This window comes from Nasonia vitripennis, chromosome 2 (assembly GCF_009193385.2).
Source record: "Nasonia vitripennis strain AsymCx chromosome 2, Nvit_psr_1.1, whole genome shotgun sequence".
NCBI classification, from domain to species: domain Eukaryota; kingdom Metazoa; phylum Arthropoda; class Insecta; order Hymenoptera; family Pteromalidae; genus Nasonia; species Nasonia vitripennis.
In genome coordinates this window covers 3,342,521-3,357,559 of record NC_045758.1, presented here as the reverse complement: position 1 = coordinate 3,357,559, position 15,039 = coordinate 3,342,521, and the positions used below count along the sequence as shown (strand labels likewise).

The 15,039-nt window shown below is 43.3% G+C and overlaps 4 protein-coding genes across 8 annotated transcripts in view; 1 reads left to right on the top strand and 3 right to left on the bottom strand.

Moving 5' to 3' along the window:
• Positions 1-828, bottom strand: part of LOC100119488 (ELAV-like protein 1) — a 46,497-nt gene extending 45,669 nt beyond the window's left edge. The window contains exon 1 of the mRNA XM_031923585.2: positions 715-828. The gene's annotated coding sequence lies outside the window, so the exon portion shown is untranslated. The remainder of the gene's footprint in view (positions 1-714) is intronic.
• A 1,378-nt stretch (positions 829-2,206) lies between these two features.
• LOC100119417 (RNA-binding protein 5) lies at positions 2,207-7,925 on the top strand. 3 transcript variants are annotated; one of them, XM_008211332.3, is made up of 7 exons: positions 2,207-2,509; positions 3,054-3,677; positions 3,766-3,835; positions 4,456-4,529; positions 5,288-5,404; positions 5,491-6,235; positions 6,327-7,925. In XM_008211332.3, the coding sequence occupies exons 2-7, from the start codon at positions 3,078-3,080 to the stop codon at positions 7,457-7,459; spliced, it is 2,739 nt and encodes a 912-aa protein (XP_008209554.1). In that variant the 5' UTR covers positions 2,207-2,509; positions 3,054-3,077; the 3' UTR covers positions 7,460-7,925. The 3 variants fall into 3 exon arrangements, with proteins under 3 accessions (XP_008209554.1, XP_008209557.1, XP_008209555.1); XM_008211335.4 differs by having other exon boundaries at positions 2,498-2,709; XM_008211333.4 differs by having other exon boundaries at positions 2,508-2,963.
• Positions 7,926-8,325: 400 nt separating this feature from the next.
• LOC100119383 (beta-1,4-galactosyltransferase 1) lies at positions 8,326-9,396 on the bottom strand. Its single transcript, XM_001603119.6, has 2 exons — positions 8,599-9,396; positions 8,326-8,520 (listed from the first exon to the last, which is right to left on the bottom strand). The coding sequence occupies exons 1-2, from the start codon at positions 9,394-9,396 to the stop codon at positions 8,326-8,328; spliced, it is 993 nt and encodes a 330-aa protein (XP_001603169.1).
• An 874-nt stretch (positions 9,397-10,270) lies between these two features.
• LOC100119347 (5-aminolevulinate synthase, erythroid-specific, mitochondrial) lies at positions 10,271-14,809 on the bottom strand. 3 transcript variants are annotated; one of them, XM_001603087.6, is made up of 5 exons: positions 14,308-14,809; positions 12,237-12,288; positions 11,788-12,130; positions 10,771-11,710; positions 10,271-10,685 (listed from the first exon to the last, which is right to left on the bottom strand). In XM_001603087.6, exons 1-5 carry the CDS (start codon positions 14,341-14,343, stop codon positions 10,428-10,430), a joined length of 1,629 nt encoding a protein of 542 aa, XP_001603137.2. In that variant the 5' UTR covers positions 14,344-14,809; the 3' UTR covers positions 10,271-10,427. The 3 variants fall into 3 exon arrangements, with proteins under 3 accessions (XP_001603137.2, XP_008209542.1, XP_008209543.1); XM_008211320.4 differs by having other exon boundaries at positions 12,578-14,379; XM_008211321.4 differs by lacking the exon at positions 14,308-14,809 and adding an exon at positions 12,381-12,529.
• Between the last annotated feature and the right edge of the window lie 230 nt (positions 14,810-15,039).

Sequence of the window (15,039 nt, the reverse complement as noted above, 5' to 3'; positions counted from 1 at the left end):
CTTTTTATACGCGCTGTCTTCTCTCAGCTCTAGTCGTTATATCTCTCACTCGCGCGAGGCAGTACGCAAGGCGGCGGCGTAAAATATATTTCCCTTCTCCTCGAGCGCGCGGTTTAATTCACTGCGCGGGCTTTGCCTAGGCGAGCGCGCTTAAAAATCTCCTTTAAAAGCAAGTGCACTCGCTATTAACCGGGACGTAAAGAGTAATTACTACTGGCTTGAAAGGAAAATCTCGGGGGCGGGAAAATGTTAGCCCACGCGCGCACGAGTCCGACCCCCCTTTTTTATGGGCTAGATCGTGTTCGCATCGATCGAAATTATAATTTTAAAACCAGCTGGAGCGAGCTTCGTATCGTTCTGAAAATGCCTTTCGTGCAGAGGATTGGAAAATTGGTGGTTGGTTGAGAAAGGCTTGAAATGTGATTAGAGATCCAAATGTAATTAATAATATTCGGTTCGATAATGGAATCTTGGAACGTAAAAAGTGCATTTAAAAGTATACCGGTATGCGATTAGAAATTCATTCTAATCTCATGGGTGAATTTTCAATTGCGTCTTTTATCGTTACCTTAGCTTTTACAATTTTATGCCCAAGTTCGATAGGTATCAGAAAAATGTTGTAACGAAATGTGCATTTTTCATATGGGTTTAGCACGCTATGCTCTGATAAAATGCATTTTTTAAAAACATCAAATAAGTCATGATAAAACTCACCTCTACCGAAGAGTCGTCAGGACTAAAAGCGAAGATCGCAACAATGCAGAGCACGTCGGCTTCGTCGTCGTCGCAAGAGTTCCCGTCTCGCCTTTCGGTAAACTGGAGAATCCCTTCATCTTATTCTTAAAAAACAATAGCACAACACGCGCCTCCGAACCTGTCGGTATTTCCTCGACTCAGCACGGTATCATCTACTTTTACAACAATGAGTTATGCCGGTAGAATGTTTCAGGCTAATATAACACACAAAAACTTCCACTGTTCCTCGTCGAAAAATCACAGACACGCGCACGATTATTTTCTCTGAAACTGACTGTATGTATACACATCACGGGCTTGATGGCCATGATGTCATGACGGATTGTTTACTACTTCGCCTAAGTATATACGAAGAAAGTGAACAGAGGAAAATGACAAAGAGTCCGTGTGCAGGTGACCTTGTCCCGCAGGAATTGGTTGTATCTAACCTTATATTTTCTGTTGGTTCGTAAAATACACTCGCGGACTTTTTTACTCTTTGAAAAAACTCGGCTGTAGACCCTTTGACAGCTCGAAATAAGTCGCTCCTTTGGGCAACTTCTTTCCCCAGAGATATACCTATACTCGTCGTAGGTATGTAAAACACGGCGTCCCGCGTCGCTCTGCCGGCGTGTCTAACCTAACCTACTCTCTTGCGAAGCGCGAACACTGATGAATCCGGTCAACGATTTTCACCACACACTGTGCATTCGATACGAACAGGCACGAGATGCTCTTATGAGTCAAAACAAAGAAATTCGTTAAGTAGCTGATAATGAACGAGAGTTTTTTTTCCTCCTTATGGTTATGCAGATATCTTCCGCGTGTATCATAGACGAACGAGAGTTTACTTGAAATTTTACACGAAAAGAGCGCGAGAGGACTGTGCTGCTATCTCGAAGCACAAAAAGAAAAGCAGTTCTCGCGGGCGAGAGGCAAATACGAGATTCAGTAAATTCAACAGCGGTCTTTTGGAAAAAATCTCTGAAAACTATGCCGACGAGTTTAGAGGCTTCGGAAATCTCTTAATCAGTGCAAGGACAATTTTTATAGAATTTTTGTTAAGAATTTATGTTTTTTTCGAGTACGATTTCACGAGGTCGAAGATTCTTATTGTGACAATGAGGTTATTATAAGTAAGAAAATTAATTACCAAGCCTTTTTGATTCTAGATAATTTCGATCCTTCTTAACTTGCCCTTGTATGCAAATAGTAAGATACTGCCGCTCGGCTCTTAACTTCAATAAACTTTATCTTTAAAACTGTATAAGTCAGGTTAAAATGCAAATATCCGTTAACAGTAATAACTTTTTACTATCGAAAACAACTTTAAAAAGTCGAGAAAACCGCTAAAAACGTCGAGCGAAAACTCGTTACTCGTCGAACTAGCGCGCCCTAGCGCCATCTTCGATTCATCGAGAGAAATATCTCGAGCCGCGGGACCAGCGACCACGTGATCTCCGTTCGAGATCTAGCCGTAGCGGCCAGCGCTGCGAGCGCACTATGCACCGCAGCAGCAGCAGTGGTCGTCCCCCGCACAGACATTATCCGTGAGAGAGACTTCTGCGCAGGAGGCAATTCTCGGCGACATTTTCCGACGCCTACGTAAAGCAGCGAATATATACACATCAAGCCACATCGGCGGCATCCTGACATTCCGATTCAGCCTCCGGAAGGTCGAGCAGCTCGAGCGAGCGGATCTGGCTTATCTTATCTTCTCCGGAACTAACGCGCGCGCGCGCGCGCGCAGGAAGCCACCATCACGCCGTGCTAGGTAAGCAAACGCCACATTCTCTCTACTTTGTACTTTATTCTTTCCGAGCCTTTGTGTCTTGCCGTGCGCGCAGCTCTCTGCCCTGCGGCGATTTAGTAGAGAAATAGCGTGTACTTACTTGCATATAGCTCCGGGGGAAACGGTGTCATCGTTTCGCGCATCGACGCGACGGCGAAGACGCTCGTCTGCCGCATAAGTAGGTATGCAAGCAAGAGAGAGATAGCGAAAAATCAATCGCGAACCCGTGCGTGCGTGCATGCATATACGCGATATCTATAGCGAGGCGACGTTACGTCTCGTTAGGACTTGTCTCGATTGCTCTTAACATCTGCATGCACTTGTCCGCGAGGTCTGGCCCATTGTTTGGAATCGAGGCTGCGTATCGATTGCGTGCTGCGAAGCGTGCGGAACGCTAATTGCGTCGGAATTGAAACACGTCTGGCTTTGGCACTAGGTTAACTGAATATAGTTGTTCGTGAAACGTCCAGACTCTCCTGGGTCTATTTATAATAGGCAGCTGGCTGACTCTGCACTTGTTTTTCAGGTAGGCAATAAATGTTGAGCAAACATGTACAACAGTACAGGAGCCATAGACCCCTGGGAGCCAGGTTATGGTCCAGCAGACAGGAGACCACACAACACGCCTGGATTTGATTACCAGAGGGAGTACAGGAACGAGAGCAGATCACCAGACTACAGCGAGCACAGAGAAGGAGGAGACAGGGAACGTAGAAGTCCAGACTACAGGTCCCACAGACGGGACAGAGACAGAGAGCGGGACAGGTCAAGGGACAGGAGAGATCGAAGCAGAGAGGAACGAGACAGAAGTTACAGGGACCGAGAGGATCGTTATGGACGTCAGAGAGACAGAGGCGACTCTTTGGAAAGAGAGAGGGACAGGGACAAGGACAGGGATCGCGAGAGAGATCGCGATAGGGACCGGGACAGGAGGAGGGATCGCGACAGAGACAGGGATCGTGACCGCAGATCTAAGAGGGACGACAGGAGTCGCGACCGTGACGACGAGCACAGTCGCGAAAGCAACGATTACGACCATGACCACATGCGCAATTACAATGCAGCCATGGAGGGAGTGCACTACAAGAGTCAGACACCCAACAACACTATCATGATTCGAGGACTCGCTCAGCACATTACTGAGAATGATGTAAGTTACTGTCACGCTGCTTCTTTGATGTTTACTCAATTTGGTACAAGGAAAAGCTTCTAAAGCTAGTTGTTTGAATTCATTGCAGGTTCGACAGGACATTCTGGCTTGTGGTCTTATGCCAAAGGACATCAGGCTCATACGCAAGAAAGACACAGGTATAAACCAAATCACAGCTAAATCCGATAGCTAAACTCGTGTCTGCGGTATTATTTATCCAATTGAGCAGTTTAATTTTTTGGTATCAGTTCCTTAGCTAAATTTTGTACTCCCAGCTCCTGATTCCTCTCTTAGAATATTCCGCTTGTAAATAATTAGGGGCCAAAAGGTAAGTACTTTGCAGCATAGGCGCCGGCTTGTAAATAACTGAAAAATTCCGCAAAAATATAAAAACTTGAATAATTTAGTCGCAATCGGCGCCTATGACGATGATCCAACAAAACAGAGTTGTTAAATTGCGCACAAATTCAACGGGGATAAAAAAAAAAGAGAAAAAGATAAAGACTTGTAAATAGAAAGTAAATACCGAGCTAGATTCAGACTGGCTTCTGGTATTTGTCAAAATTTGTAAAAAAAATAGAGAGAGAGAAACGCAGTGAGAAAAGAAAGTATGAAAGAAAGAAAAAGCAAGATTTGTGCAGGGATAACGCTTCGTTCGATCGTTCGAAAAGACAGTCTCTATCAATGGTTGGTGCTGTGACACATTGCCTGCCCTCTCCGAGACTCCCAGGCATAAACGTGGATTAACTCTGGATATCTGTGTATTTGCTCTGTATAGGTGCTTCGCGAGGTTTCGCATTCGTCGAGTTTAACGCGACTCAGGAGGCCGCACGATGGATGGAGATGAAACAGGTAGAATGAAGTTCAATCCAGTGTCCCGACCTCTTGATGCGTTGCTCAATTGTGCCGCGCCGACGCCCCGTGGCGCGACGACAGAGCACGGTAACGCAGCAGTCCGCTGGGCTGCTGCCCTACTCTCAGCCAGCCCTGGCTGCGCATCTCAAATTTAAAGGCTACTTCCACATAATACCATATACCTTTATCTTTTTAAATTTTTACATACTTGTAAATCTATAGGACTTACACACTTACTTACTTACTTACGCCTTGTTTTTGTACTTTGCGTCGTTAAAATTCAATATCTTCATCGAGCTGGATCTAAACATTCCTTCCCCCTACCAAACATACCCATCTTTACCCGCATGTGTTTACTCCAGTGTTTCATCATGTGCTCGTCCCCTCCAAACGCCTCCTTCACCAGGTTCAAAGGTCTACCACCTTCCCTTAGATTCAGCTACGAATGTTTACTAGTCTCAAGATATATTGCACTTGTAAAAACGACTTTAGTTGCTCACAGTTTTTTAATCATTTGTACTTACATTCTGCTCGAATTGTACTTAACTTCACTGTATATAAAAAGTTTGAACAAAAAAAGCCGAGAACCGGAAAAGAAAAATCCGCGGGTACGGAAAGTTTCTGAAGTAGAAATACTCTCTATAGTCCGCCGACATCGATCGATCAGTCAATCAGAAAAGAAGCAAGCTTTCGGGAGAGATACAGAACTGCTGAGCTGGCATTGAACAGGATAACACTGAAATCGTCTGTTTCAGGGTGTACTGATGCTGCAGGATCAGTATCGGGCGCTGATGCAGTACAGCATTCCCAAGGACAACCATGTGGAGAAGCCAAGGGCTAAGCATCAGACCCAAGACTGGCATTGTGTCAAGGTAACGTTTCATTTCTTTCAGTATGAATCATATACTTACACGAGAATAGAATCGATACGATAATCTCAATCCTCGATGTATTGCAGTGCGGAGCTCACAATTTCAAGAGGCGCGAGACGTGCTTCAAATGTTCGGCTTCTCGAGCCGAGAGCGAGGAGGGCGGCGAGGGTAGCGACGAGATCAGTCCGCACCCGACGAACACTGTGTTGCTGCGAGGTTTGGACGTCCTTTCCACCGAGGACTCGGTGTTGCAGGCGATGCAGGGCCTCAGTTCCCAGCCGATTCGCAGTATTCGCATTGGTCGTGACAGTTTGACCAACACATCGCGAGGCGTATGCTACCTCGAGATGGCCAACGTCGTCGACGCCATGTATCTGCACACGGCTCTCTCGAAACAGGGCCTTCAGGTAGACGGCCGTAAGCTCGAGATCGCCTATTGCAAACTACACCAGGTTGACGGCGCGGAGATCTGGAAGAACCACGAGGCTGGACACCGTTACACTCTCGAAGACGTTGCCCAGCTCGCAGAATACAGCGCTAATCTGTACGCGAATACACCGGCTCAGAAGGCCCACTATCTTCAGTATTATACACAATACTATCAGAACCAGATCATCCAGGGTTCGGCGATTACGCTGCCCTCGCTCAACCAAACTGACAGGGTTAATGCCGCGGCAGCCGTAGCTCAATCGGCTATACAACAACTGCACGCATCCAGGAAGATGGGTGACGCGGAGGAGATGAAAGCTAGGCCTACTCCGAGTGCACCTAGCAGCACTACTCTGGCCACTGGCAGAGTACCTGCTCACTCTAACGATGGAAAAGTCTACTGTGAGTATCTTTGGTTATATAGATGAGTCAACGTTTTTATAAATTTTTTTTTTTTAAATAATATGCAATGTTTTTCGTGTTTTCGTTACAGCTGTTCCAGACGTTAGTACCTATCATTACGACGAAACTTCAGGTTATTACTATGACCCCAGTACCGGATTGTATTACGATCCAAATTCGCAGTACTATTACAATAGTCACACTCAACAGTTCCTTTACTGGGACGCCGAAACCTTCTCGTACAAACCAGCACAGCAAGCTCCTACAACTTCTGTAGTTACGTCGTCGTCGGCGAGCATAAGTGCCCCGCCCGAAACCGTAACACAAGCCCCAACTTCTGTAGCAGATGCTGTGATTGACGACAAGAAGAAAGAGACGAAGCAAGACAAAGTGAAAGTAGCCAAAAAGATTGCCAAGGATATGGAGCGATGGGCGAAGACGCTCAACCAGAAGAAGGAGAACGCCAAGACCAACTGGACTTCGGATTATCCAGGACCTGAGGGTAACCAGAGTGCGGGTGGAGCAGCCGACGCTGGTTACGCTATTTTGGAGAAAAAGACTCTTTCTTCCACCGTATACATTGAAGAGGAAGATCTCAGCGGTAACAATGGTCTGGTCGCAGCTTACGGTGGCGGCAGTGATACCGAAGAGGAGATAGAGGACGTACAGCAAGAGGATAGGCAGCACACGGACTGGAGTAAACTTGCCTGCCTCCTCTGCAAGAGACAATTTCCCAGTAAAGAGGCTTTATCGCGACATCAACAACTCTCGGATTTGCACAAACAGAATCTCGAGAATTGGTATCAAGTGCGTGGTCTCGATCCGAACGATCCACAACAACGAAACAACAAATACAGAGACCGAGCGAAGGAGCGCAGGGCCAAGTATGGCGAGCCCGAGCCACCCCAGCCCAATAGATTGAAGGAAAAATACTTGAAGACAAGATCGGATGATATGTCAGTATCTTACGAGGAGCCAACGAGGGCTGGAATTGGCTCAGACAATGTTGGCAACAAGCTCTTGCAAAAGATGGGCTGGTCCGAAGGCATGGGTCTTGGAAAGTCGAATCAAGGCAGGACGAGTATTATCGAAGCGGAACGCCGAGTTCCCACAGCGGGATTGGGAGCAAAGTCATCTTCTTACAATCAGATGCCCGGAGATACGTACAAAGACTGTGTAAAGAAAATGATGTACGCGCGATATCAAGAACTTTCTGACACGTAATCTATTGTTTAAATTTTTTTATGCGGTACGGCTTCAATTTGTATGTAGAATATAATAAAACGCATGTAATTTCGTAATGAAAAAAAACATCCACTGTTTCGTCGAATTTGTATATACAGTAATTTACTGATACTGTACTTCATCTTTGAAGTTTCAAAAGAAAATTAATAGCAATAGCGAATTTCATTACAAGTTTTCGGTAATTTTGACGTCATTTTACATATGGTGTATTTAAAATATTGTGATTATTTCACCTGATATAATCATTGTATTTATATGCATTCACTATTGTTTATTTATACCTGTACAATGATTTAAATGATGTTACATATATAGATTATCTTTTTTTAATATTTCTATAACTTTGGGTACCATTTAATGAAATTTAACACATTTTTTTTATTTCCATTATGTAATTCTACTGAACGCTAACTGCTATTAAATTTGTGTATTAAAAAAATAAAAATCGTAGTTACATTTCTTTAAAACATTTTTTTCTCTTGCATAATATATTACACCTCAATTTATATTTAATTTCTATTATGAGTTTTAAATATCAGTACAAATTCTACAATGATTTATGCACCTCAGTCAGTCTCCTCATATGCAATAGCATGATTAAAATAAAAAATATTTATTTTTACAAAAATCGGGTAAACTACATTTTTGTAATTAAACGAAAGCATAGCATTTTCGATTCTATTACAATTATTTTTAAGTACATCTTTTGTTATTGAATTTTTTAAGCAGATATTTATTCTGCAGGTTCCAAATTCATTATGATATGCTTAATAATTAAAACTTAGTTTTTTTTTAATGTAAAATACTAATATATTATCACCATTCAAGTCAATTGATAAAAAATGTTAAACATTGACTAAAATCCAAGAGTATAAAGGTCGCAGTTGATGATTCAATACTTCGTACTCAAGATCACTTATACCATCCGTATCAAATCTCTTTGCTCCATTTTCTAAATTTGTAAATCTTGCACTACTAGGTGGTTCCTTTTTGTGTTTTAACATATAATACTGTGCAACATCAGGACCAAACCTTGTCACCTGAAAAATAGTTTATTTATAATTAAGTCATCTACTAAGAAGTACTAAACAAAAATTCATAATTTGTATGATCTTTACCGGAAAGCCTCTGCTCTGCAATCTACTGTAAAAGTCATCATCTTCTCCACCCCAGCCGAAGAATACATTAGAAAAACCATTAACTTTTTCAAATTGCTGCCTTGTAAGGGCAATGGCTCCACCGAATAATCCAGTGTATGGAAGATTATATCTAAACGTATTTACACTAGAGCTCATGTGCCTCGGCATCTTAGTGCAAGCATATATATTATTTGGATTCTGTGGAATGAGATCAATATCTTGAAAAATGAAACAATGAAAGTCACTGATCTTTGTGGCCTCCACAAAACCTATATTGAATAGTTTGGCTCGATTGAATTCTTTGGTGGAACTTTGTTCTATCACGAATATCCTATAATCTAAATTCTGAGACTGCAGAAATGGATGAATGTAGTTCATGAAAGTATTCAGCTGACTCTGTCGATTCCTATATGGAAGAATTATGGCAACATTGTAGACAGGCTGGCAATTAGTTGGCTTCCACTGTCCACCGGGTAACACACCCAGTCTTCGAGCCAGAGCACTAGGCTCCTCCCTTGGTTCCTCATCGGGATACAGCAGTTGCGAGTTGCTCCTACCTGTGATAATCACAGCACAAGCATTGGTCATCGGAGTGTAAGCCTTTTCCAACTCCGAAGCGATGTCCTCCAATTTTATGTGATCATAGTGTGCAGCAAATCTAGCTGGATGCAGGCAGTAGCAGAGCAACAGCAAAGCTGTGATAGAGAAGGACAAAGCTTTTCCGTGCTCGTACAAGAGACTGACCGCCAGTCTGAAGATTTTGATTAACCTCCGCATGGCGCGATAAATCTTGGACACTTGGCCTTTGACCCTGTCGTTCCCTTGCGAAATCACATTTTTACAAGTATGCCGAAGGTCGACTTCGGCTTCGCTCGCATCGCGTCGCTTTATTAGCCACCAAGATTATTATTGTTTTTTAAGTGATCGATCGGAGCAGCGTCTACTGCTGCTCTGACGCTACTCACACGAGATACCTTTTCTGCATGCAGAGTGCAGACGCTATTTTGCAGCACCACTATAGACGAGACGTGCGCGCACGCGCTGGCTTACTAACAATATATGAATATATGATAGCAGAACAATCAATTACTCGACTTCTGCTACTTATGTGGTACCGAAGTATGTTATATACATATGAGTACTAGTGTAGGTACACTACTTCTGGATCGTTATTATCGATTTGTATGACTGGTTGAGCAACAATGTGTCACCATTAATCTTATCGCAATTGCATTTCTTCCATTGCTTTTTTAATGGTCAATTCAATAGCTCTTTACGTGCTCTGATTGTAATGTTCAACGGCTTTGAAAACGCGTTATTGCTGGCTACCACATTGCGCTCGTTACAAATGATTAATCTATAGATTAATTAAAATTAATAAAATGATTGATATTATTTGCAAAAGATGAATTTTAAAAGCAGTGCGATTATCAGACATTTTTAAATCATTGATGACTTTCATTTTTTTTTTAATCGGGCATTCACATATATTCGCATATTTCTACATATAATCATCACAACAAAGATAAACCATATACACAAACAGTTGCTAATCATTTTTAGATTTCTATTAGTAAACAGTGAATAATCCATTATGTTGTAAATTATAATAAAAGAATGATTCCTTTAGAATAAAAAATATACAGGATGGTTCAGATTAATAGTTTCTTCATTTAAATATTTTCTCTTTTTAACATCAGAATTACATACTCTTTTGAACAGGATTATGTTAACATAAATAAACTCTGTTTTCTGGTGGTTCACAATGTACAATTTATAACATAATACATTTATTACATTGACTCCTGTCAGTGCACTAAAATAGCTCTCGAGGCCATTTCCGTTGGCTTCTCAACTTCTACTTTAGGGGCATTCAAACGCTCGAACACTTCCAAGGCATCTTGCACGAATTTTTCAACCATTGCTTCTGAATGCATTGGCGTTGGGGCTACCCGCAGTCTTTCTTCACCCTTTGCTACAGTTGGATAATTAATTGCCTGTACGTAGTGGCCTTTCTCCTTCAACATGGTATCAGCAATTTGGGTACACACGAGTGGATCTCCTATCTGTGAAATAAAGAAATCAATTAGTCAATGGCTATCTATAATAGATTCAGAGCTATCGCACAGTTTGCACAGATAAGACAATTACCTTTATTGGAATGATGTGCGAAGGTGAAGGAATAATAGGGATTCCAGCAGAACTGAGATTGGATTTCATGTAGGCCACAGTTTTCTGATGGGCTGCCCTCAATGATCTACCTTCATCGGAAGCCAGAACGTTTACAGATGCTAATGCTCCGTAAAGAACAGTGGGTGGTAGTGATGTAGTGAAAATAAATCCAGCGGCATAACTTCTTATCATGTCTATCAATTTAGCGGAACTGACAATGTACCCTCCTATATTTCCAAAAGCTTTGCCCAAGGTGCCTGATATTATGTCCATCTTATGGAGACTGTAGTCTCTCTCACCGATGCCGGCGCCATGGAAGCCGTACAGACCCACCGCATGCACCTCGTCCACGAATGTTAACGCTCCGTATTTATGAGCGACATCGCACAATTCTTCATGCGGCGAAATATCTCCGCTCATGGAGTGAACGGTTTCAAAGGCAACGATTTTTGGAATGTTTTTATCGACTTTCGAAAGTAATTCTTCTAAATGTGCGACGTCATTGTGCCGGAAGATATGTTTTGGAACGTTACTATTTCTGATTCCTTGAATCATAGATGCATGATTCCCAGCATCAGAGAAAATGTGACAACCTGGAAGGCTCTTGGCTAGGGTGAACAGAGTGGAATCGTTAGCCACAAAGCACGAGGTGAAGAGTAGTCCTGCTTCCTTCTGGTGCAGCTCAGCCAATCTCTTCTCCAGCAGCTCATGGCCCATCGAGTTACCAGAGATGTTCCTGGTACCACCAGCGCCAGCACCGAACTTGTCCAATGCTTCTCGCACAGCATTGGTGACCTCCGGATGACGGGACATTCCCAGGTAATCGTTTGCACACCACACAGTGATGGGTTTCTCTCCCCAGGAGTACTCCATGGCCGCAGGAAACTCCTGAGCCAGCCGGTTGACCTTCTTGAAGACCCTGCGAGCACAGCAATCACAATTAAGCTCACAGTCTACAAGCATACAACACAGAGTATCCAGCATTGGCAGACGTACCTGTATGAGTGGTCCTTCTTCTTGCGCATGATCTGGTCGTGGAAAAAGTCCTCGTACTTGAAAGCTCCGTCATCCTTGGGGCTGTCGGCGAGGCTGATGACGTCTTCCTTAACAGCGTTGCTAGCCTCCTTGACGGCTTCGCGCTCCTTCGAAAGGAAAGGACACTTGCTTGCGCTCGGGTCGGCCGCCGCCTCGCTAGCAGACGAATCCGCGGCGGCGAAATTGCTGGCCAGTCTCGACATGACGGGGCAGTGCTGGCCGTAGTTCATGATCATCGAGGCCCCGTAGTTGCGCACGTAGTTCGCCGAGAGGCGGGTCAGGAAAGGGCACGGCATGTTGCTTCCTATACATACGAATAACGAAAGTGATAAGGAAAGTGAGTTTCGCTTGCGAGAGCGAAAGAGAAAGTGCTGCACAAGAGTACGTATATGGGGTCCTCGGACACTCACCTTTGTGATGGCTAAGGCGACAGCTGTTCTGAAGAACGCAGTGACGGACGAGCTGAAAGCAGAAAGACAGACGACGGCGATTAGGAACAGGTTAAGATCAATTTGCGATCGCGCACATTTCGTGCTTATCGAAAGCGAGTATACGTAATTCAAGTAGATTCGCGCTCGCGCGCAAGCGAGAGGTGAAATAAAAAGTCGTCGCTCGAATGTGGGCCGGTTACGAAAATGGAGCAAGGAGACAAGCTCGCACTCTCTCGTCGGAGGGCAGAGCAGAGACTGCAGAGAGTGCAGAGAGTGCAGAGAGGGAGAGGGACGGGATTACGCGATCGATGGACTCTTACCGTGCCGAGATCGGAGAACGACTGTCGACTGACTCCGGTGCTACTGCAACTGGCAACATATGAGCCGAGCCGAGAAAGCAAGGGAACACCGCGCTATATATATATATATATATATAAGATATATAGCTATAGGTGAGAACTGTTGAACGGGGGCAGCAGCAGCGGCAGAACGAGCGTATGTGAATGTGTGTGTGTGTGTGCGTGTGTATCATAAGCATAACCAAAGCGAAAACGTCCACCGAGAGGGTTTGAGATACTGCAGCTTTGGGCCGTGATTTTTTGAGTTTACGCGCTGGCAGTGCGGCGTTGTTTGGTTGTCTTATATTTTGGAGAGATTCTCATAGAGATTTTCAAGCCCGGATCATGTGTGCAGAGCCGGTTGTGCTAGTTTGCATCGATCTGAATTAATTCTTGAATGAAAAATCAACCTTTCCTCGACAGAGCTGGATGTTTTGTATGCAGATTCGATTCGCGGTTCAATTTTTAACAGCGAGCGTCATAGGTACAACATACTTGCTGATACAATGATGGATTTCTATCGGTTTTGTAGTTTGATTTGAAGATTATTCAATTGTAAAGTTTCTTTTGTCAAGTTTGTATGCAATCTATCGGGATATATCGAAAAATTATAATTGTAAAATATTGCGGCCGTTTTCTTTCAAAAATTTCATAAGCTTATTTTATACAAACTGACGTTATCGATACTTTGAAATTTTCGAAGATAACGCAATAGATTTTTCTCAATTCCTTGAAAAATTTAAAAGCCGCCTTCTAATTTTTATCAGAAAATAAATAAATATAAATGTGTCCAGCACTTGCTCGATAAATAATATCGAAATTGAGATCAATTCGACGCAAAAATTGACGTTTCGTTGGAAAGAATGGCAATGCGAAAAAAATGTCTTATTCAAGGCTATGTAGAAGCGCAATTGTCAGTCTGAAAGAAGAGATTTTAATTCAGGAGCGCTCGTGAATCGAAAAGGAAAGGAAACACAGCCGAGTGTAATTTCCGACGTAAGAGCCGACGTATCAGTCGTAACAGGTTTTTCTTTTTTGCTCGTGCTCGACTGAAGCCTCGAGTGAAAGATACTTCCAACATTTACGTTTACGCGATTTCTCTTGCATCGCGCGATTTTTATGCTAATTTTCATTGTATTCGGTGTATTTTCAATCGGAAGTCTCATGGTCGGCAAAAATGCACTTCGTCGAAAGAGATAGTATTAGCGATGATAAGCGTCGAACTAAAGGCCGAGATGTTACGTCAAATTTAAAATACCTAATCGTAAATTCAAACATGCTCGATAGCTTCGGCGAAAATTTGAACTCTAACACGTACGCTTTCAAAATATGGAATTCCTCAAATACCGGCCCGTACTCGACAAAGAAAGTTTTAAGGTCAGGGGAGAAAATCTCCATAAAATATGCAAAGATCAACTCCATTGATTTATTGAAAACTTATTGTATTATACAATTCACATATCGCGCGAAATTCGCTCATCTTAATCCCCGCGAACATTGACCAAATTTTAACTTCTCTACGTCGCAATGAGAGTCTCGAAAAAGCGAATAGATCAGCATTGACATTTACTTAAAATATGCTCCGATTCTTCGCGCGTCATTCGCTGCTTAGCTATTCAAGGTATTGGGCAACTTGCCTTCTAAAACGATCGCGAGAAGAGCACGACAAAAGATACATCGGGAAAGCCGTCGAATAATAAAGAAAAACTTACCGATGAGGACGTGATCCGCGAATAAACATGTGCCATCTCTCCGCGTGACGTATCCAAGCAAAACAGCACCAAGAATTTTACGTAATTTCTCCTCGCCTGGCAACCGAGCTTCAAAAAAGTATCCGAAATTCGACAGTAAAACGTCAAAATTGACTAGAATTCATTACACGTACGAATCTATACAATACACAAAACAAACGTCTAAAGCAGCGAGAATCGTACGCTCGAATGCCAATCTGACCGGCTCTACGCGTTCTCCGCGTGAGAGTCGTGCGCCGGACTGAACGGCGTTTTCTAAAGTACTAATGGACACGCGGCTCTCGCTTGCGGCTAAAAGTCACACACACACACATACACAGAGACTCGGACGAGCTGGTGGGGGAAGAAGACAGAAGCAGCCCATTAAAATATTATTTTCCGCAAACTCATCACAGCAAGTGTAACCGGACGGTCGTGGTCGCGCGCGCGCGACAGCCAAACGATCGTCTAAACGATTCTCAATGAATTAACGCGAACGAGATCGAAATAGAAATCTCGACTTTCTCACGTGCCTCGCTCACGTGGACCGATGCATATTCGTCGATCGGTATCTCGTCGGGGATTTTTTTTCCCACCGGTAGGCATAAATTAACGATCGGAGATAGATTTTATTTTTTACCGATCTCTTACGCAATTATTCGCCGGCGACGTTCGAATTGCGCAACGCTGTATTTATTTTTACATCGCGGAGTG

Excerpts from the sequence above, each read along its gene's own strand:
- LOC100119417 (XM_008211332.3), top strand. The coding sequence starts at position 3,078 with ATGTACAACAGTACAGGAGCCATAGACCCCTGGGAGCCAGGTTATGGT. Across the intron at positions 3,678-3,765 it reads AGCACATTACTGAGAATGAT|GTTCGACAGGACATTCTGGC; the intron begins GTAAGTTACTGT and ends AATTCATTGCAG. Across the intron at positions 5,405-5,490 it reads AAGACTGGCATTGTGTCAAG|TGCGGAGCTCACAATTTCAA; the intron begins GTAACGTTTCAT and ends GATGTATTGCAG.
- LOC100119383 (XM_001603119.6), bottom strand. The coding sequence starts at position 9,396 with ATGCGGAGGTTAATCAAAATCTTCAGACTGGCGGTCAGTCTCTTGTAC. Across the intron at positions 8,521-8,598 it reads TGCAGAGCAGAGGCTTTCCG|GTGACAAGGTTTGGTCCTGA; the intron begins GTAAAGATCATA and ends ACTATTTTTCAG.
- LOC100119347 (XM_001603087.6), bottom strand. The coding sequence starts at position 14,343 with ATGGCACATGTTTATTCGCGGATCACGTCCTCATCG. Across the intron at positions 12,289-14,307 it reads CGCGGATCACGTCCTCATCG|CTCGTCCGTCACTGCGTTCT; the intron begins GTAAGTTTTTCT and ends TTCTGCTTTCAG. Across the intron at positions 12,131-12,236 it reads TCGCCTTAGCCATCACAAAG|GAAGCAACATGCCGTGCCCT; the intron begins GTGAGTGTCCGA and ends TCGTATGTATAG.